At 41.6% G+C, this 24,727-nt stretch overlaps 1 protein-coding gene across 1 annotated transcript in view; it reads right to left on the reverse strand.

The window, feature by feature from the left end:
• Positions 1 to 24,727, reverse strand: part of furina (furin (paired basic amino acid cleaving enzyme) a) — a gene marked incomplete at its 3' end in the record, with an annotated part of 96,500 nt that overhangs the window by 23,465 nt on the left and 48,308 nt on the right. Inside the window, exons 4-6 of the mRNA XM_083759590.1 lie at positions 17,351 to 17,449; positions 13,273 to 13,401; positions 12,085 to 12,161 (exon numbers count right to left, since the gene is read on the reverse strand). Of these exons, the coding sequence (XP_083615716.1) occupies positions 12,085 to 12,161; positions 13,273 to 13,401; positions 17,351 to 17,449 (305 nt within the window). The remainder of the gene's footprint in view (positions 1 to 12,084; positions 12,162 to 13,272; positions 13,402 to 17,350; positions 17,450 to 24,727) is intronic.

Below are 24,727 nucleotides of genomic sequence, written 5' to 3' on the forward strand. Positions count from 1 at the left end.
AGAACGACTGACATTTTTAGAATCTGAACTCAGGTCAGAATGGTTTACTCAGACCAGTGTGTGTCCAGTGGAAACCTCGTATGAATCTGATCTCAGGTCAGAATGGGTTAATACTTTTGCCACCACGGCTCGCAACCACCTTAACCCTGAGGTTGTAATAGAGGGTATGCGTATGACATCATCATACCCGGAAGTAATGCGGGAACGCCTTCTGAGTGGCAAAACACTACTTTCTGGCCTTGACAGCCCCCATACTGTACATCCACACAGAAAAGTCCTGTCTGATTGCTTTAAACAGTGTTAAACAACGTTAAACTCAATTTGCCACTTCATTTGCCATTCACTCTATTCTGTAAAACAATTTCAAAAGGTATTCTAAAATAAGCGATCTACAAGCTCACGTGTTGAGCTGGAATACATTGCGAGGTTGTAGATCGACTATTTTTCAAATTTGCTTGTCTTTGGTTAAAATGTGTTAAATAGCTACACCCCCCCCCCCCCATTTTACTCCTCAACAAGCCATAGGATTTATTGGGATAAAAATAGACTTTTCCGTGCCTTTTTTGGAAACTAAAATAATGCTAGTAAAATATTTAATCAATCAATATTCATATTAAACAGAAAATGCATTTTAAGGTCAGGATACCAATTTTATCCAATCAGTAGAGAGTAGAGAGGATGCAGATTAAACAAGTGAAATTGAAAGTGATGACAAATAAATGACGTAGACCAATTTGGAACTGGAACACTAAAAATGAAGCTGATAAATGGGTCCTCTCACCTACCTGGAAATGTTTTTTTTTTTTAACACTTTATTTTTATTGATGAATAAATGAAAAAACATATGTGTACATTTTGTTGTATCCGACATGTAAATATCCCCCCCAATCAAGGTCAGAACAAGACAAATAAAACAAAGACAGACAGTACAAGACAGTAAAAGTAATTAGTAAACTAGTTTTGAAAGTACTAATGAACATAGTAAGAAGAAAATAATAATAATAATAATAAAATAAAATAAACAGCATTTTCCATCAGGGTATGGTATCTAGGTTACATACATTGTATCCATCTTTCAGTTTAGATAGTAAATTCCTCTATATCCAACTGTCTACTTACTGAGGGCCTCCAACCAGAGGTCGCCCAGTGTCAGGTTTAGTGTGAGGTATCAGATTGTACAAGGGAATATGGGTTTAAGTGAAAGGTATACTTTCTACAAACTCTATGAAAGGGGTCCAAGTCATAATGTATATATCTTTAGAACCACTACGGTTGTACCTTAGTTTCTCTAGGGGAATCATGGAGAGAACCTCTTTGACCCACTGTTTGAACGAGGGAGGTTTCCCCGACTTCCATTGTCGAAGTATCAATCTACGAGCCAAAAGCGTTGTGAATGCCACAGCGTTTGCCTGAAGACCTGTGAGCCCCTGGAAATGTATTTTAAGTTTATTTATTGTCACCTATACTGTATGTGAAAATGTATTTCTGGTTATTAAAGAGCTGGAGAGACAGGGACAGCATTGATTATTGATTATCGTTTTAATTGTATTGTGTATTATTATTATGGAGAATCCCCCAAACCTAAGCTTTACACAGTGCATGCACTCCTACAGCCTTGTGACAATAACATCTCTCCAATCTTCACATTGCGAGGCACGTCTGCAAGATTACGCTCGATTCCTTTGTTCAAACCATATAATCTCCATGATACAGAGGTAAGCTCCAATTAAAGGAAGATCACCTTCACTTTCTTAACCACACTTGATTGATTTTAAGGCTATTATTTTGCGGCAGGGTGTACAGACTATAGGCTGCTTAACAGAAGGTCATAGAGCAGTGAATCAGCCAAATCCCTCCCCCCCCCCCCACCCTGAGATCTGTTAAGCAAGAGAAGTAGTTTGAGGTGAAGGTTCAGAAGTCATGTCAACAGCATTGCCACTATCAAAATACCACGGGGCCTGAGCCACAGTAGCCAGGAGGGGTCAGAGGAAGACCTGCCACAACAGCGAAGGGGACAATATGTCACAGAGCGGTATTTCAAAGACTCCGAGAATATAAAAGACATATTCCATAAACACACACCCACCCACACCCAAAATGACATTGAATTGATGGAGAACTAAGATAAACGGTACATCTTCTGCCCGTGATAGAGTACAGAGCTAATTAATCTATGATAAATTAAATGTGTTAGAAATATCCCTGCTGGATAATTCCTTGTGTTCACTTAATTCATAGACTGTCATAAGCAGGCAAACGAACAGCATAATACGAATGCTTACGAACCTTTAATCTTTTTCTACATGGTGATATAAGCCATTTACTGCGTGAAACCATACAGATTAGTGTCAGCAACTAAAATACTATCTTACTATTACAGAAGCCTTCTACCATCTACTCAAGAACCAGGCAGGGAGCCACTAATTAGAACATAACTAATTGAAATTACACATTATATACACAACACCAGAATACAGCTGAAGATGGAATATTTAATTCGACATTTTCAAATTAGTCTACCCATTCTTACAGCTTCAGTCATAAATTACCAGTCGAAAATCATGGCAGCAGTGATTCTTCTCAGTATGTGTGTACTGCACTGTAGATACCAATTCATTTCCCAGCATGTCAGCTGATCTGAGACAAATACTGTAGGCACTTCTGTGCAATCAGCTTTCTGGCAAAAAGGAGAGTTTTGCCAGTTTCTTTTTACTTTTAAATCAGAAGTTCAGAACATTAGGCTGGGGCAGCAGCTTGCTTCCTGCAGATATGCAGCATATTTAACCAACATGCCTTGCAGGAGTCTAAAAAACCCAGTTTCTTTCATTGAACCGTTAGGCAGTTGTCTAGGTTAGGAGCAGCCAGGGACCCCATACCAATACCATCAGCAACACTTAATAAAGCCAAGACACCCAAGGTAAAACATTCTAAGTGAAGCAATTCCATAAATTAGCATACATTTCTCCTGCACCGATTTTGGTGGGGGAAAGAGACAGCTCTAGTATAAATTAATTTGATCATCATAACTAACTTTTATGTTGCTGGGGCCAACTGAAATCATGATTCAGAATATGGTAGCTTTGCAATTTCATTAACATGTATTAAAAATGCATTTACCGGTACGTTAAACATTTGTGAAACTTAATGACAATCACGAGTGAGTTTGTTTTTGTGGGCTATTGTAAAGAGAATAGCCCACTCCTTTGGCTTCGTACAATCCTAACTGTTAGTCAATATAGGCTACAGTATATTAATGATCACCACGTAATATATATCCTTTATTGCAAAAGGATAAGCCCCTTGAGATGTCTCATCTCATTTTAGAGGGGGTCCTCAACACAGATACATAGTACAATACAGTTCACAAAACAATACAACAGTACAACCATACATACAGACAGGACAAAACAAAACAGAAGCTCTCCCAAAGATAGCTGCAGAATGTAAACACCATTGGCAGAGACATACTGTACTGTTCCTCTGCAGTGTTGCAGACTGCAGACTAAAACTAAGACGAAAAATGTTCGTCGACTACCTTTTTCCACTGACGAAAACTACGGTAAATGGAAACTAAATGAAAACTAAGCTGTTATGACTAAAACTAAGCTAAATGTATTGACGATTTCGTCAACAGATAGAAAATAGGCTAATATGTTAGGAAGGGACTAGTGTACAAGATATCCAGTATACGTAATGGTTACACTTGGTTGCATGCTGAAAATAGCAGATCGGCTATTTTCAGCAAGTGTAAAAACAGTCATTACGACGGCATCAATGCCCGCCAAAATACATTTTAGTCGACTAAATCAACTGTAGATTTAGTCGACTAAAATCCTATGATATTTAGTCGACTGAAACTCGACTAACACTAAAACATTAAACTAAATGGAAACTATTCAAGAGACTACGACTAAAACTAAAATAGAAATTTGCTGCCAAAAACAACACTATACCTCCGTTCTAAATTACACATTATACATTAAATAGGACTTGAAATGACTGAATCATAAAGGGTGTGACACAGTAGGGTTTCAGCAAAGACACCTTCAAACCATGAGTGTAATGCTGGCAAGGGCTTCAGATATACAACACAACCAGATTAGCTCATTGCCAAATAACCACTTCAACTCGGGAAATGTCAGGCCAATTTATAGCTATTTTTTAATCCAGTTCAGGCTTTTCGGGCCAAATATACACTCTCATGCAGTCTCTGAACGATTGTTAGGGTTAGGTTAGGTTTTAGGGTTAAATGTTTATACAGAAAAATGAGAATTATTAAATAACTCTGAGATTTTAGAGATTTGTGAAAGGCTATTTTCACACAGAGCAAATGCTCAAGCAGTCAGATTTGGACCATGCAAAAATAAGGGCGGGCAGTGGGTGGTAGAGTCCACTCCCAGATATATTGATTTACATCCAACTACACTAACAGCAGTTATGATGGGCATGTCATTAAAATGTTAAACTCTGTGCTGCTACCATCACTGGTTACACACACGCACACAGAAAATGTGTGAAACAGCTGTACAAGGATCTCAAAATAATGTGATAACAGGGGATTAAGCCTAGCAAACAAGGATAAAGAGAGACTTTTCTACTTACAGACAGACAGACAGACAGACATGGCCTGTGGTTCAGTCTAGCCACAGACACAGAGCAGCTACAGCTGGCTCAATACTAACAAAACATTACCATTCATATCCACCAACTGGCAGAGCCATTATTATTATGCAACATCATTCAAAACTATTTCTCTACGGAGACGGTGACGATACAACACAAATAATGGAAACGGCAAACAGCAGATACCTGAATAAGGCACTGACACAGAAAACAACATGCCAACAATAAGCACTATAAAGCACTGCCTAAGCAAATACTTTTGGTCATTTAGATCATTTTGTTTTATCTAGTGTGTGCTGCAGGTTAAATATCAAATATGTTTTATCTAGTGTGTACTGCAGGTTACATATCGAATATGTTTTATCTAGTGTGTACTGCAGGTTACATATCGAATATGTTTTATCTAGTCTGTACTGCAGGTTACATATCGAATATGTTTTATCTAGTGTGTACTGCAGGTTACATATCAAATATGTTTTATCTAGTGTGTGCTGCAGGTTAAATATCGAATATGTTGTATCTAGTAGTGTGTGCTGCAGGTTAAATATCGAATATGTTGTATCTAGTAGTGTGTACTGCAGGTTACATAATTATTCAATACCGGTATGTTACACTACACTGACTACAGTACCTATAAGAGAAAATGCTCAACAAGTTGTACTTGTTGACACAGTTGACTGACAGTTTTTGCATTTTTTTTGCAGTCTTCCATTTTGCATTCCAGATATCCGCTTATTTTTTTATTTTTTTTCCCTTCAAATCCAAATGATTTTCCTCCTCAACGGTGTTGATGTAGATCAAGAAATAAAATTGCCTAGTTCCCAGAGCATTCATGCATTGCCTATAATTACTCCAGAGTATTCATGAATTGAATCACTATCACATGACGGTGAGAGAATTAATCATCCTGTCCACAACAGCTTCGGATTCTCTCTCCGCAGGTCCTAATGTCTCTCTTGCTCCGAGAGATTCCATATTCGGCTCCTCAAAGGCTGGCACACAGTCTCTTTCATTTCACTGGGTTTCTCTAACTTGCACATTAGCCTAATTACCTAGAGAAAATCATTAAGGGGTCTTTGCGACTTGGCCAGAGGCACTGCTTGATCATTAGTCTCTAGGCTGCCGCCGGGCCTAAAAAGGTAAATCTGGACAACCGTTTTCCTGGGTTCATAGTTAATCAGTTGACTAATGAGTTGGCCTTACAGGACAAAGGTTCTGGTAGTGTTTTAGAACACGTTGACAGTGTAATACAAAGAACATGTCTTCTGAGACTAATGCGCTGCGCGGTGAGATTAATCAGCCGGCTGTTTCACTATTTACAAACAGTTCATTTCATCCATCATTGAGGATCATTAGTATGATTAATATAACCTTAATACAAAATTACCGGCTGTCTGACATACAGAAGAAGTGTTCCATCCATTAGAAACATACTATTAGCTCTAGAATATTTCCAATTACCCTGTTTGCATGCAAACAAAACACTTTCACAGTGTATTGGACGAGTACAGAGAGAGGAATGTGTACTTCTCACAAAGTAATAGGTCTCCTCCTGTCAGGCAGGAACAAAGTTAGTAGATAATTCCACCCAGTATAATTAATACAACTCAACTATACTGTAGCCTACACAGTAAATCAAAGGTAAATGCTTCATCCATCAGCGCTGGATTCATGTATTTTCAGACATAACTTGACCTTTGGTTCTGTACTTGGTCTTCTCTCCCCCCCTATCTGCACCAAACCTCTGCGCGATGAGAGCTTAGAGATCCGATTCTTAAGTGGTTAATACATTTTGTATTATTTTTTTAAGTTCCTATCACACAAAGATTTGGCGCCTCCCCTGCAGTAACTCTGAGATCCCCCTGTACTGTCCTGTTGAATATCTATATACTACATAATGTGCCCTGTCCAGCTGGTATACCTACTCTACAGCATTAACACATTCTGTGCGCGTACGGGAACCCCTTTTGGTGTTTTAAGCATTATGTTATACTTTAGCTATTGAAAAATAGCAGATCTACAAGCTCATAGCGTGGCACCGAGTGCCACGCTATACAAGCTTGTAGATCTGCTATTTTTTTGAAAAATCATGAAAATGTGTCGCAAATCTTTGAATATATATTCTTTCAGAGCGAACGTTTTTAACTCAAATCTTTGCTTCAGCATATTTTCAGACGGGTGTTGCCAATTACATATAGTTTTTGGGGTCCTTGACATGAAAAACTTTGAAAAACACTGACATAGAAACATAGGTTTTTCAGGTTTTTCATATATTTTTAGAATCGGCCTCAAGTCTAAATGGGTTAAGTCATGTGAATCTGGTAGATTGATTACCGGTACTCAAAGTTAGTAATTTAAACATTTATTGAATTTGTGAGACGATGGGATTAAAAAACAAGATAACCTTTGGACATGGTTCGCCAGCAGTGCAGCGTCTTGGCATGAAGTGAATACATATTTTAATGCTGTTCTGTAAATTTACTTCAAACCGCTGTGCAGTACATGGGAAACACAGGATTCATTCACAATTCCAATTATCTTTGATTCACTTTCTTATTTCGCTTTAAAGCTGTCTCATCTCCTCTGACACAACGTAGTGCTTGTAGTGCACCTTGTCATAGATAGGCACATGATTTATAACGCTGTAGTCATTATAAAATGCTTTCTCTCACACCTTACTGTCATAAACACCATCTACTGCCAAAACACATTGTGATTTGCTCTCCATAGGAAACCCACGATAAGGAAACAGCTTATCGTGGCTTAAAGCAGTCTAACAAGGACCTAAGAACACACACTTTATCTCACTCCTCCATACTGGTCATAAAAACAGCAGTGTGCTGTTAAATGTTGTGTCCCTAGGACATTGTTTTTTAAACTGACTCTTTCAATCACCTCTTTATCTTCTGTATATTTAAACCAGCGTGTGTGCGTGTGCGTGTGTGTGAGTGTGAGTGTGTGCGTGCGTGCGTGTGTGTGCGTGCGTGCATGTGCGTGTAATTTCCCACCAAGGCAGACCGGTATGTTCAGTAGGTTTGTAACTATATATTTTTACAGTATATACAGTATATTTCTTCGCTTACTTTTCATTCGTCGAATTTTGAAGCCCATTTCCCGTTTTTTCGTTGTAGTTTATTTTCATATACAAATGTGGAAGAAACTGTTGTTTATCTTCTATAATCAAATGCAATTAGACACCCTGATTTTATATTTTATAGTACCGTTTCAAACAACAGTGGCATGCAAAAATTGCTAAACTACTGTAGCTGATCAAAAAGCTCACAACGTAGTGAGTTTGTAGATAATCGATTAAATTGATTAGTTTGATTAACTGTTGAACCTCTAGTGTTCAGTGCTGCTTCCTTCACCTCAATTGAATTGAGGGTTTAGGTTAGTATTACCTTGAGAGCAGGAACTAGTTTTTCCCCCCCAAAAGCTACAGAATGCTCCTGAAATGAATATAGAGGGCTCCTGCTGGCAACAGGGAGAAACGTTCCCGAGTTTCTGGGAAATCTCCTGCGGACACTGGCAATCGTGCTATACTCGACACATTTATTGCAGTCGTTTGTATTACAAAACACGTGTGTACACTCATTAAGTTCATAACTTATTTACGAGCGTCTGCCTCGGCAGCATGAGACATACAGCGTGTCATGCTGTGTGCATGTATAATGAGTGAATGATGGATGCATAACGGCATGTAATATCTATATATTTTTTTACAACAATTGCACATGTTAATATTCCTACATTTATTGTATATTACTCTGTGGCTTAAGTGTTCCAGATAGTTTTTGTTTTGGTACAGGCCGCCACCTCTCCATTAACCCATTCTGACCGGGCACCCATTTTGGTGTCGGCATCATGTTATGCTTTAGCTATTTAAAAATAGCAGATCTACAAGCTCATATCGCGCCACCGAGTGGCGCGATACGAGCTTGTAGGTCTGCTATTTTTGAAAAATCGAAGAGCGACTGACATTTTTTAGAATCTGATCTCAGGTCAGAATGGGTTAATCAGACCAATGTGTGTCCAGTGGAAACCTCGTTATGAATCTGATCTCAGGTCAGAATGGTTTAAATCAGGACGTGCAGAGAATGTTGCTTTTCTACCCCTTGAGAGTGAGGCAGCCGTTTCAGAGACCCCTCCCATTTCCACCAAGTTTGGGCACAACTGTGAACTTGGAGAACATCTTGATGTGAGTCAGGGGGAAACCCTGGAGAGAGAAAAGGCTAGATCATGTTGACTTGGGCAAACATGCGAGGCTGAATGGACACATTGCAGCAGAGCCATCCTCACTGCTGCCTGTATACTAAAGGAAGAAAGGCAGCTCTATATGGAGGTGAACAGAGGTGGGCTTTCTGCAGGGAACAGGCCTTTATACAGTCTATCTAGCACAACCTTATGCAGCTCCCTGCCTGCCCACAGGGTGCTTACACACGCATCCATACCAATCAATCATCACGCACGCACGCACGCACGCAGCGCACGCACGCACGCACGCACGCACGCACGCTACAGGGAAGCCACAGAGAGCTGTGTGGCAAGAGATAAGGGGCTGGTTTGGGCTTTGAGATTGTGAAAGCTAAATGTGAAGTAAACGTCAACAATGAAGCATCTTCCATTATGGGTCTCCAGTTTTTTCTCCTGTTTTTCTTGACGGACTCACATCATGTCCTTCATGCCTATTCGCTTTTCTGCCGTTCTTTCCAATTAAGACACAGTCATTCATGAAACTATTATGCACGTTAATGGAGAAATAAATTGCCCCCAGAGAGAATAAATAGTTTATGAATGAATGGCTGGCTGTCTACTGAAGGTGACTTCTATCCATCACCACGGCCTCTTATTCTAACTTATTCTTATTCGACACCATTAGAAAGCATGCAAAGATGCACAGAAGTAATACCAACTAGAAAAAGTGCCCTTCCGGGCACAGGTCTCCACCAGGTTATCCACAGATCCGTGCAGTTAGAGGTAAAAACACTTTTCGGCCAGTTATAGCGCCACCTTGAGGCTGAGTTGAAATTGTTCATGTGGCATTTCGTCCTCGGCCTAGTGGGAATGTGGGTGCACAATTTCACGGAAATCACGCGATGTGTTCATGATTTGCAGCATTTTGTTTGAAACTGAGCACTCCTGTGAACTTTGGAAGCCAATCTTAACCAATCAGGATGGAGTGTGATAAATGTGAAAGACCCGTTTCGTTGAATGGCTCTAGAGAGACTGTGTACCAATTTGCGTGATGTTTGGACAAAATCTGTAGGTGTACTGTGCAAAAACTTGTTTTGCACAAAGCGGCCTCTTGGTGGCGCTATAACAGGCCGTTCTGGAAAGTTTGGGGCAGAGGTTCATCGTTGGCATCCAGGGAGTGTGTGTGCAAAATTTGGCATCGACCGGGTTAACGGTGAAGTTTTTGCACAAAGCGGCCTCTTGGTGGCGCTATAACAGGCCGTTCTGGAAAGTTTGGGGCAGAGGTTCATCGTTGGCATCCAGGGAGTGTGTGTGCAAAATTTGGCATCGACCGGGTTAACGGTGGCCGAGATTAGCCTGTCACGGACACACGGACGGACGGACGGACGGACACACAAACGGACGGACGGAGTGCAAAACATACTCTCCCCACATGCCTTCGGCCTGGTGGAGACAACCAGAGAGAAATGTGTTTAATATGCCGATATTTCCCTGTTGATATGATTATCAAAAGGTTTAAACCACCCCCCCTTAACCAGAATGATGTCATAATATGATAAATAGCGCACAAAAGTCGGCGTGAGCTACTGAGATTAGCTGCGATTTGAATATATATATTTTAATGTGGTTTATAGCTCCCGTTTACTGAACCCACACAAAGGGCATTTACACATATTTTGCTGCACGGTGTGGCAGGGGAGCGTTCTATGTCGTCGTCGTCCCCCCCCCCCCCCCCCCCCCCCCCCCCATGCAAAAAAGGTTGTTCCCCACTTAGAATAAACCTAAACCAGAAACCTAACCTAGTAATTTTTGTAATTCTAGTAAGACTAAAAGTATTTTAGCAACATAGTCGTAGTGTTACTTTTAGTAGCAAATTATGATTTAAGCTCAGTCTTTGCACAATCCATTGAACTTTAGGCCTGCCTAGGCTACTTAAACTATCTAGTCTTAGCCAACTAAAAATTAACACTGGCATAAAATAAAATAAAACATACTTGCTCAGACTCTTCAACAAAGATGGCAAAAACAAACATTCTTTGTTCTGTACTTATAATTATACATACAATTGTATAGTACAAAACACTTAAGTCCTTAAACCAGAAACCTATAACGCTAACCCTAAACCCTAAGGTAAGTGGGGAACATAGAACCTGGGGAACATAGAACCTGGGGAACATAGAACCTGGGGAACATAGAACTTGGGGAACATAGGGATGACCCCTCAGAGAGTGTATTAGCACAGCTAATGTTGACACGAGTCATCTTGCAGCTCTGGCTTCATTCCTGGCTTCCACGTTACATGCTGCCTGTTACACGACCATGGCTCCATTCCACCAGTCCCTAACTATAACCTTCACTGCCTGCCTGCCTGTCATCAGCCATCATGGTGAGCCTCAAGAGAGGCTGCCTGGCCAGTTCCTCTTAAAAACAGGAGATTACAGAAAATCACAAATTCAAGTCAGAGGGGAGGAATTTCAGTGGGAACGAAGAGCAATAGCTTCTCCGAGTGCCAGAAGGATTTGCTCTGTTTCATTAATGCTGATGACGTTAATTCACTACTTCTCTGTGCGAGGGAATAGTATATCACAGGGGTAGTAAACAACTCCTACAGAGGCCAATGCAAATAAAAAAGAAGAAGCTGCCTTTCTTTACAAACACCAGCAGATTTGTTCTACTAAAAGCAGGCTATAATAATAAGTGCTCTGGTGCCAGCTAGGTGATTTAAGAGACAGAAACATAGATTTGGGGGTTAAGTTAAGTTCAAGATAGCGGTAAATTGTTCATTTTGGACCTATAAAGACAATAATTATCTATTAACCCATTCTGAACGGGCACCCATTTTGGTGTCAGCATCATGTTATGCTTTAGCTATTGAAAAATAGCAGATCTACAAGCTCATATCGCGCCACCGAGTGGCGCGATACGAGCTTGTAGGTCTGCTATTTTTGAAAAATCTAAGAACGACTGACATTTCTAGAATCTGATCTCAGGTCAGAATGGGTTCATCAGACCAGTGTGTGTCCGGCGGAAACCTCGTATGAATCTGATCTCAGGTCAGAATGGGTTAAGTACATCTATCTGCCTGGCGCCTGCTTGAATGTGCGACCGAGTGCATTAAAGTGATACATTGTCCCATGACCTAAACAGTAGTACTGTTCTCTGTTTTTCCACTCGCATCAAACTCAGTTTGGATTTTGGCATGTGACGTGTTGTGTGGAATGGATGCACTGCCTACATTGCTAACCTAGACATTCCATCAGTTTGTACCTGTTGTCATTGAGCTGTGTGTATCGTGGCTGGGGGTCCGGGTCCCCATCATTCACATCATAGCTGGCTTCTGGGTCCTGAGGATTGAGAAGTAAGCCAAACAAAGGAGAAAATGTCACATGTTGTTCAATGACAATAATGTTTTTTTATTTCAAACTGGCTAACATCGACTTATGGTCAGCTTTTAGGTCAGCCGTAGTCTCGCATATAGCCAGATGATCAGAGATCTCCGACCTACTGATACTTCTCAGGAAATCAAAATTCAACGCAAATTCAATGAATGCCCTCTATTCTATCGCATTGGTTCTGTGATGCTGTTATTTGTTATGTTTTGGAATAGTTTTAGCCCATTAACTAAATACAGATGTCACCAGACATATCAATAGGTGAAGATCTCTGTTCGAGACTAGGTTATATCCGTTATGTCAGTTGATAACAGGATAATATAGGTTGTCATTATATGTGGGACTAATGACATTATTGGTAATAATAGAGGAGGACATTGTGTTGTTAATACACAATACACAGAAAAAAAGAACAGAGGAAGTCCACTGTAGTCGCAGCTGTTACCTGGCAAAGTATCAACAACATTCCACTGAAACCATCTCTACAGTCTAGATTCTAGTGGTTCTCAAAGTTTTTAAGTGGTGCAACCACTTCCTTAAGTGTGTGCCTGGGTGGCTGTCTGGCTGGCTGGCTACCTTGAAATTGCATTTGGTTGGTTTTCAAAACCAATTAAGTGTCACTGTTGTGCAGCCTAACACACACATAACTGTATATGATGATTTCAGGTGTATCAGTACAGTACAGTACCGTACAGTAGAGGGGACCCCCTGGGGACCCCCACATGGTAACTCTGTCATTTCTCAACCGTTTCGGATGCGGGGCGGCTCACCGGAACCGGCCCGGCACCCTGGGCGCTTTCCTGAGGGTCTGGATGTTTTCCGGGGACCACCACACGGAGTTGCACCACTTACTTCACACGGGTGTGATTTTTTTTATTTCAAGGACCACCAGTTTGGTATGCATTCGGGCCACAAATCCCCATGAGTTACAGACAATTGTAAGGGTGCATTTGGTTCCCAACTATCAATCATTTTAGCTGGGAACACCCTGGAACCTCCTCATAGATACCTGGGCTTATCCGTTGATAAGCATTGTTCCAGAGAACATGGAAGTGATACTTACATAGTTCTGACTCAGGTCAGGGTGGTTCTTCTCTATGCCATCATCCAAGATGGACACCACAACCCCTTTGCCTGTGTAGCCCAACTCCCAGGCACCCTTGGCATTCAGATCACGGTGGTTTGCATTATACTGTGGACATAGAAAAGCATGGATGGCAGGAATTATATCATCTGGGAGATATTCATGAGCTGGCAAGCAACAAAATACCAACTGCGACATTTTTCTCTAACCATTCTAGACAGATGGACAGTAGGCTTTGGTGCAATGCTTCCAGGAACAAAGTGTTGGATTTGCAACTTTCAGAAGAAATCAGAAACTTTCCCCTCTGCGGAAAAATGGGAAGGTTTTGTCATGTTGAAAAAGCAGCCTCTTCATTCAGTGTTAACCCATTCTGACCGGGCACCCATTTTGGTGTTAGCATCATGTTATGCTTTATCTATTGAAAAATAGCAGATCTACAAGCTCATATCGCGCCACCGAGTGGCGCGATACGAGCTTGTAGGTCTGCTATTTTTGAAGAATCGAAGAGCGACTGACATTTTTAGAATCTGATCTCAGGTCAGAATGGGTTAATCAGACCAGTGTGTGTCCAGTGGAAACCCGGCGGTGGCTCAGGGGTAGAGTGCCTGGATGGTAACCGTAAGGTTGCCAGTTCGAACCCGGGCTCCCCCAGAGTTACTGTCGAAGTGTCCTTGAGCAAGACACTGAACCCCTAATTGCTCCCGATGTGCTAGTTGGTGCCTTGCATGGTTTCCGCTGCCATCGGTGTATGAATGTGTGTGTGAATGGGTGAATGTAATGCACAATCTCTGTAAAGCGCCTTGGATAAAGGCGCTATATAAATGCACCATTTACCATTTACAGTCCCCTAAGGTTGTATCTTTTATCAGAGTTAACAGCAGTCGCTCCCACAAGAGGCTCTGTCAGCAAAGCACCAGCAAATTTGGTGATAGCCGTAATCACACTGCAGGCACTTTGATGTTCACAGTTCACTTGACATTCGATTTGACCTTTGGAAAAATACCACGCATGTCATACGTTTCAAATCCATTCTTTTTCGAATGCACCCTCAACTGAAGATAATTTCTCTGAAACCACCCTCGATTTTCCTCTCCCCTTCGATTTAAAAAACTAGCAGTCCATTTCACTGGTACCTAGTCTGTAGGCGGTGTCATTTCTATTGAATTTCTAAGGAAAGAAATCCATCACCGCCTAAAGCCATGTTCTGATATGATCCTTGAGAACGAGAAGCAGTCACAGGGTGATGATGAGTCACAGAGAGGCAACATGTTAAATGTTTCATTCCGAATATCTGCTCATGAAATGCTTTTTCCCCTTCCTATAGTCACTTTAGAGCTGAATATCCTTACAGCATTAACCGTTTTAATGGTCGGGATTAAACAATGGTGTTTCCGGTTTCACTGCCGTGTTTTAACCCATTCTGACCGGGCACCCATTTTGGTGTCGGCATCATGTTATGCTTTAGCTATTTAAAAATAGCAGATCTACAAGCTCATATCGCGCCACCGAGTGGCGCGATACGAGCTTGTAGGTCTGCTATTTTTGAAAAATCGAAGAGCGACTGACATTTTTAGAATCTGATCTCAGGTCAGAATGGGTTCGTCAGACCAGCGTGTGTCCAGTGGAAACCGCGTATGAATCTGATCTCAGGTCAGAATGGGTTAAGTTACCTTTGAAGAGCCACTGTGCCGACCGCTGAGTTGCTTGTCATGAAAATCCACTACCCATTTAGGCCTGAGGCCGATTCTAAAAACGCCTCTATATCCTGACCCTGACCCGAGTCATTTATTAACGCATTCTGACCTGAGATCAGATTCATACGAGGTTTCCGCCGGACACACACTGGTCTGATGAACCCATTCTGACCTGAGATCAGATTCTAAAAATGTCAGTCGCTCTTCAATTTTTCAAAAATAGCAGACCTACAAGCTCGTATCGCGCCACTCGGTGGCGCGATATGAGCTTGTAGATCTGCTATTTTTAAATAGCTAAAGCATAACATGATGCCGACACCAAAATGGGTGCCCGGTCAGAATGGGTTAAAGACAGTGACAAAGTAAATGTATGGGGAAATGGGGAGGATACTGTACATAATGCATATTGCTGTCAGAGATCCCATTGTGGTGTGGGCGTCACATCCCTTTCTCTTTTATGTTTCCTTGGATACAGTGTAAATTATTATTATCCAGGTTCAATGGCATTGTCTTAATTTCTTTTCCCTTTTTTATTTATTTATTATTGTATGGTATTGTATTGTCTGTATTGTATTATCTTTTATGTAAAGGTTTCATAGTTTAGTTTCATTTGTTGTCTTAATTGTTTGTATGATTATTTGATGTACATTCTCAGTTATTCCCTTGTGACTAAACTGAAAAAGCAATACAAATTTGAATCATAAAAAAAAAGACAGTGACAAAGGGCAGATTCTCTATCTGTATCAACTACCCATGCACCAACCAATCGACCTCTCTCAACACATAATAGATTTACACAATACGCATTCTAAGCAGTCTTCCTCTGCACTGGGAGACAAACCTTGCCCAGGTCTCTGCCAGGTCAGCTACTCTAGGGTTATTGTGGGCCAGCAATGTTCAGAATCCGCCAATGAGTGGCGAATTCTGAACATTGCAATGACCAATCGGATGGATACGTCTTGTTTACATGACTATAGAGATCATGTGTTGTACCTACAGTACTGTAGTAAAAGTAAAACTTCTGGTGATGCTATAAAAGGCAGAAAAAAAAGGCTTTTCCTTGGCCTCTAGGCCCTAGGGAGTGTGCATACAAAGTTGTACACTGATCGGTACAGTTATTGGTAAAAACACAAATCGGCCTGTTATTAACTCCACCATGAGGCCGATTTGAAAATGTTCACGTTGCATTTCTTCCTCTGCCTAGTGGGAATGTGCGTGCAAACTTCACGATTTCCCATCGCCCGATCCGATTGGGACAACCCTACTTATTAGTTAACCCATTCTGACGTGAGATCAGATTCATACGAGGTTTCCACTGGACACACACTGGTCTGATTAAACCCATTCTGACCTGAGATCAGATTAAAAAAATGTCAGTCGTTCTTCGATTTTTCAAAAATAGCAGACCTACAAGCTCATATCGCGCCACTCGGTGGCGCGATATGAGCTTGTAGATCTGCTATTTTTCAATAGATAAAGCATAACATGATGCTAACACCAAAATGGGTGCCCGGTCAGAATGGGTTAAAAACTTAAACAGCACAGGGGTACAGTAAACAGAACATGGTTACAGTAAAACATTTAGGCTAAAAAGAGAATATACAAAAAAAAAGGTCCTGGGGACTTGTTTCCATTGTGGTCCTACTGTATGTACTGTATCATCAATAACTGACGTCTAGAGCGCTTTGAATTCATATGTGTGTGTGCTCATCATTGCTGTAGACCGAGATGTACAATAAGCCAGTGCATTCAAACATATAAAAGCTGCAGTGTGTACAGTATTATGGGCTGTTTTTTATTTATGTTTTATCTCAATCCTAGTCATCACTAACACGATACGTAGTTCTGTCAGGTTCTCCTCCAGACCATGGAACCATCGGCGAACTTGTCTGTATGTTCGAAACTGAATATGGTGGAACTCTTTTTATTGTATATTTCTTTCTATTTATTTGTATCTATTGTGTTGTTGTTCTGTACTGTGATATGGATTCCCCTGAGTCTGCAATAAAGAATCAATCAATCAATCATCAATCTACAGCTAAAGTCATTCTACTTTGTGTTTGTTCTGCAAAATGATACTCTCAGCCGGGCCAAGGCTTTCAGACACACACTGAATGGAATATATGCCCTGTCTTTTTTAACGTGTTAAGACATCACAATTGGGATTTAAATTGCATATTGACTTTGAGAGGACAGACAAAACAAACAGCCTAACGGTGAATGATCTCTAGGGTAATATATTTCCTTTTCAAATAGACGAACTCGATGAAACCTTGTGGACCACAGTAAACCCCCCCCCGCTTAAAGCACACACATTTTGTTTCAGCCAACAATGCTCCCGCCCAGGTGTGCTCTCCACTCACCAGATACCACTGGTCGTGGAACTTGGGGTCTGCAGGCTCCGTCGTGTAGATATCCCTTTTCTTCCTTTGTTTCACCACCTGTTGTTCTGCCCACATCACCTGAGACAAGAAACACAGGCATTTAGAAAATAGTACATTTTTTAGGCTTTACTAAATTGGGACTTGAAGGGGAGAAAATGTTTTTCTTTTGTCTTGAAGGGGCATGTTTTGCACAATATAATATAGTCTTTTCATTATGTCTGCCCACGATCTCCGTGATTTATACAGTCCAATCCACTTTATTTATAAAGCATATTTTATACAATAAGGTTGAAACAAAGTGCTGTACACAAAGAAATACTAAAAAAGACAACAACGGTACATAAGGACACAATGCAGTGGAAGCAGCAACTCCTAATCAGTATGTTCAAATGCCAAGGAGTACAAGTGAGTTTTCAGACGTGATTTAAACACAGACAAGGTACAGTACGTTTGTTTACCTCAGTCACTGATACTAAAATCTGATGTTTTATCATTTTTTCTATGAACCTGTGACTTGACACCCATACTGTTATAAAACCAAAATAAAAAGATTTTGAAAAGAAAGAAAATAGTACATTTATGATGTCACCAAAATGTTGAAGATGGATTGTCAGCCAATGGCAGCGAGCGCAAAGAAACATGCATTTAGCAGTAAGCACCGCTGCTCGATATACAGTATGTACAGTGTTGTTTTTGGCAGCACATTTAGATTTTAGTTTTAGGAGTCGGCATAGTCTCTTGAATAGTTTTCATTTAGTTTCAGTCACATTTTAGTCACCTGGAATGTTTTAGTGTTAGTCTAGTTTTAGTCGACTAAATGTCATAAGATTTTAGTCGACAAAATCTACAGTTGATTTAGTCGACTAAAATCAATTTTGGCAGACCTTGACGCTGTCGTAATGACTGTTTTTTCACTTGCTGAAAATAGCACAACACGTCGCAGCACGACAACACGTCGCAGCACGACGCATTGTGAGCTTGTAGATCAGCTATTCTCAGCATGCAACCTAAGTGTAAAATAACTTCAGTCAGTAGCCTTAGTTTAGTCATCATAGTTTAGTCTTCATTTAGTTTTCGTCAGTGGAAAAAGGTAGCCGACGAACATTTTTCGTCTTAGTTTTAGTCGACGGAAACAACAATAGTGTGCTACTAAAACCGTAATGATCAGGGTCACAGCAGCGTGGCGACACAAGCCACGGAGACTGTGGGCCTCTCTAACGAGACTAACGGGAGGCCAGAACAGTCGGACTAATTAAAATGTCTGGACTGGTTGCACATGAGAGATGACACAGACAGCGCTGTGCACAGGACAGTATTAAGCACACACACACTAGGTTGGTTAATCCATTCTGACCTGAGATCAGATTCTAAAAATGTCTGTTTGAAAATGACAGTTTTCTGAAAAAAGCATATGTTTCTGTCAGTCATTCTTCGATTTTTCAAAAATAGCAGACCTACAAGCTTGTATCGCGCCACTCGGTGGCGCGATATGAGCTTGTAGATCTGCAGTGATTCTCAACCCGTTTGATTTCAAGGACCCCCAGTTTGACATGCATTAGTCTACGGAGCGGCGGACCTCCATTTAATGGCATTTCTATCTCTTAGACCCCCAATTTATAATGTAAAATCAATGTTAATTTAACTCTGAGAGTGTACAAAATGGAACCAAATAATTTGGTTCCATTTGTACACTCTCAGAGTTACAGACCCATAAGGGTCCAAACTATCATTTAGCTGGGTACCCCCTCCACACCCGGTCCTCGAGGGTGTGGTTCCTCACTTTGGGAACCACTAGTGTACGGCATACACAGGAACCAACTGAAGCAGATGTTGCCACAGTAGGCATCATCTCTCTTGAGAAGGTCATAAATAATATTATTTGATCCGACAGGGAAGGTGGGCATTGAGAAAGTGAAGCATTGAAGTTGGCACAATGGAAAACATAAAGGAGGTTGTGCACATACCAGCCAGGCCTTTGGCAGGGGAAGAAATAGCCTTTTCTGCAGAAAGTAAACAGTGGTGTTGACAGAAGAGGCTCTCTGATCTCAATGTGACAAAGACTCATTTGTACACAAGTGTCCCAATTAAACTTCATTACCCGCTGGTCTGTGTGGTTTCCTGTCAGATAGCGGCAACACATTCCATTTATTTCTCATCCTACTCTAGGCTGAGGAAACTTGGGACAGTCAGTCTTCCTTTTTTTCTTGCCTGCTTTACACACACACACACACACACACACACACACACACACACACACACACACACACACACACACACACACACACACACACACACACACACACACACACACACACACACACACACACACACACACACACACACACACACACACACACACACACACACACACACACACACACACACACACACACACACACACACACACACACACACACTCATCAGACCTCACCAAGCTATGTCAGCCTCGGCACAGGGAACAGGAGTCATGAACAGCAATATCTTTCCGTGATGGGATGGGAACAGAGATCAACGCAACGACAACAACAGCCAAAGTCTGTCTGGCTAAAGTTATACAGGAAGACACACAGTTAAGAGTGAAATGGTGCCATGCTGGAGCCCCGGCTCACGCTCCTGCAAACACAGCCGACAACATGACCACTTAATCATGGCTCTAGGGCTGCTAGGGCGGGCAGACGTTCCCATTAGCCGCTCATCTTGGGTTCTCCAGTCACAGACAGGGGCGCACAGCTTTTAAAAGAAACTGACAGTAACACCCATTTAGTGTGCACCCGATGGGTACACCTAGACATAGACACATAAACGCCAATGACAGTGCTTGTAAATGTCAGATAAAGATGCAACGAGAAAGCCTTCTTCCTAAGTGACGTGTTTACGATTGTGTTGATGTTGGATTGATGTGGAGACGACCGTACTGTTAACTAAGTGGTCCTTCAAGTGGTGATGATGAATGTTTCACATTTCCTAACGACTAAAGGAATGCTCAAACTCCGACAGCTGAGTCAGTCTCCCATGGGGAACCTTTGCCAAATAATTACGTTTAAAATTTGTTCTGTATGCTACTCATTACGCTACAGTTAATTGCTTGCTAAATAAACACTTTGCGTTACCTCTCCGATTAATTTAAGACTTACGAGTTCTAATTATTACTTTATGTGAACGAGTGAAATACTCAGATGAAAACACCCTGGTCAATTGGCATCATACTGCGGATACATGAAGTTAGTCAGGATGACTTGAGAGCTGCTCCATTTCTTCCATTTGGACATTTATTACAAAAGGATATTAATCACAGGGCACTGCCATAAGCACCCACTGATTAATTAGAAAGTTATCCACCAGCGCACATCATGTGAAATGTACTGCATCACATTATCGGTTCTGCTTCAACAAACATGAGATCAGTGAACTCCTGAAAACGCTGCCTGCCTGCTCACTCTCTAGTCATGTCTCACTCTCTCCAGTCATGTCTCACTCTCCAGTCATGTCTCACTCTCTCCAGTCATGTCTCACTCTCCAGTCATGTCTCACTCTCCAGTCATGTCTCACTCTCTCCAGTCATGTCTCACTCTCCAGTCATGTCTCTCACCCTCCAGTCATGTCTCACCCTCCAGTCATGTCTCACTCTCCAGTCATGTCTCTCACCCTCCAGTCATGTCTCACCCTCCAGTCATGTCTCACTCTCCAGTCATGTCTCACTCTCCAGTCATGTCTCACTCTCTCCAGTCACGTCTCACTCTCTCCAGTCATGTCTCACTCTCCAGTCATGTCTCACTCTCTCCAGTCACGTCTCACTCTCTCCAGTCATGTCTCACTCTCCAGTCATGTCTCACACTCTCCAGTCATGTCTCACCCTCCAGTCATGTCTCACTCTCCAGTCATGTCTCACTCTCCAGTCATGTCTCACTCTCCAGTCACGTCTCACTCTCTCCAGTCACGTCTCACTCTCTCCAGTCATGTCTCACTCTCCAGTCATGTCTCACTCTCTCCAGTCACGTCTCACTCTCCAGCCACGTCTCACTCTCCAGCCACGTCTCACTCTCTCCAGTCACGTCTCACCCTCCAGTCATGTCTCACTCTCCAGTCAGTTCTCCAGTCACCACACTAATGACAGACAATTAAGAAATATTTAAAGTGACGAAACAAGGGATTTCATTAATACTAGAGACTCTGACACAACAAACGGTCCCGCAGTTAGTAGATAACATCTTCATAAATGTCTCCGCAAGGTGGAAATCATATATAGAACATACTGTAGCACTCAGAGTCTGTTCCTTCCACCCCCTCAACACGCTGTTTCTTTCACAGCCTGAAACCAGGATATGATTAAGATAAAGGAACAGGGTAATAGCTAAGGTAAGTGGTTCAATCTATGGCATCTACACTGATGGCACTGGGTTGCAGTGTTGTTTTTGGCAGAACCTTTTGATTTTAGTTTTAGTCATAGTCTCTTGAATAGTTTTCATTTAGTTTTAGTCACATTTTAGTCACCTGGTATGTTTTAGTGTTAGTCTAGTTTAAGTCGACTAAATGTCATAAGATTTTAGTCGACTAAATCTACAGTTGATTTAGTCAACTAAAATGTATTTTGGCGAGCCTTGATGTTGTCGTAATGACTGATTTTACGCTTGCTGAAAATAGCAGATCTACAAGCCCACAACACGTTGCACTGCGACGCGTTGTGAGCTTGTAGATCGGCAATTCTCAGCATGCAACCCAAGTGTAAAATGACTAAAATGACTCTTGTCCACTAGTTCCTTCCTAACATTTTAGTCTAGTTTTTATTTGTTGACAAAATTGTCTATATATTTAGTCTTAGTTTTAGTCATCATAGCTTATTTAATTTAGTTTCCATTTAGTTTTCGTCAGTGGAAAAAGGTAGCCGACGAACATTTTTCGTCTTACTTTTAGTCGACAAAAACAACACTGCTGGGTTATAGGTCTAGTGGTAAAATTCCGACAGTACTACAAGAATTATGGCATTGATACATTATTAATTAATTCCCATTAGAGAACAGTCCAAGAGAAGGTGGTCCATAAGAGAGGAGATTTACTGTCGGTCCAAGCTTTAGATCCTAGTCCTACGGGGCTGTCAGATCCAGGGCTTCAGATCCTAGTCCTACGGGGCTGTCAGATCCAGGGCTTTAGATCCTAGTCCTACAGGGCTGTCAGATCCAGGGCTTTAGATCCTGGTCCTACGGGGTTGTCAGATCCAGGGCTTCAGATCCTGGTCCTACGGGGCTGTGAGAGCACATTGTGGGGTCTGGCAGAGACCCAGAAGACGGTAATTAGAGAGCCTTTGAACAAGGTTCATGGATCCTTTTGTTTTGGACTCATCTGTCCCACTTTAAAAACTACAGGACCGTTTCTTAACAGAGGAATCAGGATTTGTTTTATAGTCAATTTCCTTTTCTTCTGAAACAATGGCTTTCACGGTTATTCCATTTAATTTGCTGAAAGTCAAAAGGGGAAACCAGGGTTGGTTGGCTTATTGTTTACATAACAGGGATCATGTACAAATGAGAACAATTGCAACGCAATCGTAGTTCCAGTAGTAAAGAAATAAACTGCCAAAGTTCTCTAAAAATAATTTAGGGTGCACTGGTGTGGGGAATACAGCACCAAGGCGCTTCCTGGGAACTCTTGATTTTGAGAGGGGGGAGGCAGAAATCCTGGTGGGATTGATAAACTGACCTGAGACCAGGCAGGAGAACTGAGAGGGGGGGGGGGGCAGTAATCCTGGTGGGATTGATAAACTGACCTGAGACCAGGCAGGAGAACTGAGAGGGGGGGAGGCAGTAATCCTGGTGGGATTGATAAACTGACCTGAGACCAGGCAGGAGAACTGAGATGGGGGGAGGCAGTAATCCTGGTGGGATTGATAAACTGACCTGAGACCAGGCAGGAGAACTGAGAGGGGGGGTGGAGGCAGTAATCCTGGTGGGATTGATCAACTGACCTGAGACCAGGCAGGAGAACTGGCAGGACTTTCTCCGAGGTGCTCCGGGGGAGAAAGAATTCAAAAACAGGAAATGGAGCTTGGGTGGAAGAGGAAATCCCAAACAGGGAGGTGAATGTGGGTGTGTCTCTTCTGCAAAGAGCTGTCAGGATTCAGGAACCCAAAAAAGGAGAAAGCACAAACGGTGGTTTTCTCAACATGCACCTGCTCTGTCTACACAGCAGCAAAACAATCAGGCCAACCACACACTGTGCAAATCCCCAGTGTTCATTTAACTCAGAAAGGTTACATTTGTACACTCTGTGTATCGTATAAATGGATACATTAACATGAGGATTGTTAGGGATGCACCGATCCGGCTTTTTGGCATTCAATACCGATTTCGATACATGGGGGTCCAGTATCTGCCGATACAGAGTACCGATCCGATACCCCCCACAAAGAAACGTAATAACCTATTAAGCTGTATGCCTCACTGTGTGGAGTCTGGAATCATTATTTTGTGTAAGGCAACATCAAGGCTTGACTTAAACATTACTTTCCCAACTTTGTAAAACAAAATGTAACAAACACAGATATAAATGCACTGAATTATTTATTAAATAACTGTGCAACAATTAGACCAGGTGAATGTGTGCCTGGCTGCATTCCACATGTTATACTGTCAATACTACACTGCTGTGTCACAGAGGAGGTAGAGTTGTTTTCATACTGTAATTACACATAATTATCGGATCGGATCGGATAATGGATCGGCCCATTTGCCACCGATACCCGATCTAGAATTTTAGCCTGGATCGGCGCCGATCTCCGATACGAGTATCGGATCGGTGCATCCCTAGATTGTATAGTGTCTCTATAATCAGGGTTCGCTTCTTCTTCATTTATTTATTTTTAATCACCGGAGGTTTTACATTAAAGTCCTCAGTGCTGATTTAACCTTAAGAGTGCAAAAATACCAGAATGGACCAAACCAGACCTGGTCCATTCTGGCATTTTTAGGCTTATACTAGTGAAAAATATAACCTCAATAGCAACCCCCCCCCCCCCCTTTTAGTAACAATATTATTCATACATTTTCTCTAAACTTAGAGATAATTATTAGCTGATGATTGGCACATCATTTAACAATGGAGCCTCATTAGGCGCACTAATTGCAAGCGTATATCCTCACAGCCATTTGTATTGCATGACTAATTAAAACCTATATATTTTAATAGCTGTCTTTCTTGAAAGAAAACAAGATTAACCCTTAGACCTCAGCTAAGCGTCTGACACTGTGTACATCATGACATATTATGTATATATTTCTTCATTAAAACATTTCTTCTTGTTATAACATGCCCAATATTGTAGGGATGTCCCGATCACATTTTTTGGCTCCCGTTCCGATTCCG

This window comes from Protomyctophum parallelum (genome assembly GCF_964188405.1).
Source record: "Protomyctophum parallelum genome assembly, chromosome: 2".
NCBI classification, from domain to species: Eukaryota; Metazoa; Chordata; class Actinopteri; order Myctophiformes; family Myctophidae; genus Protomyctophum; species Protomyctophum parallelum.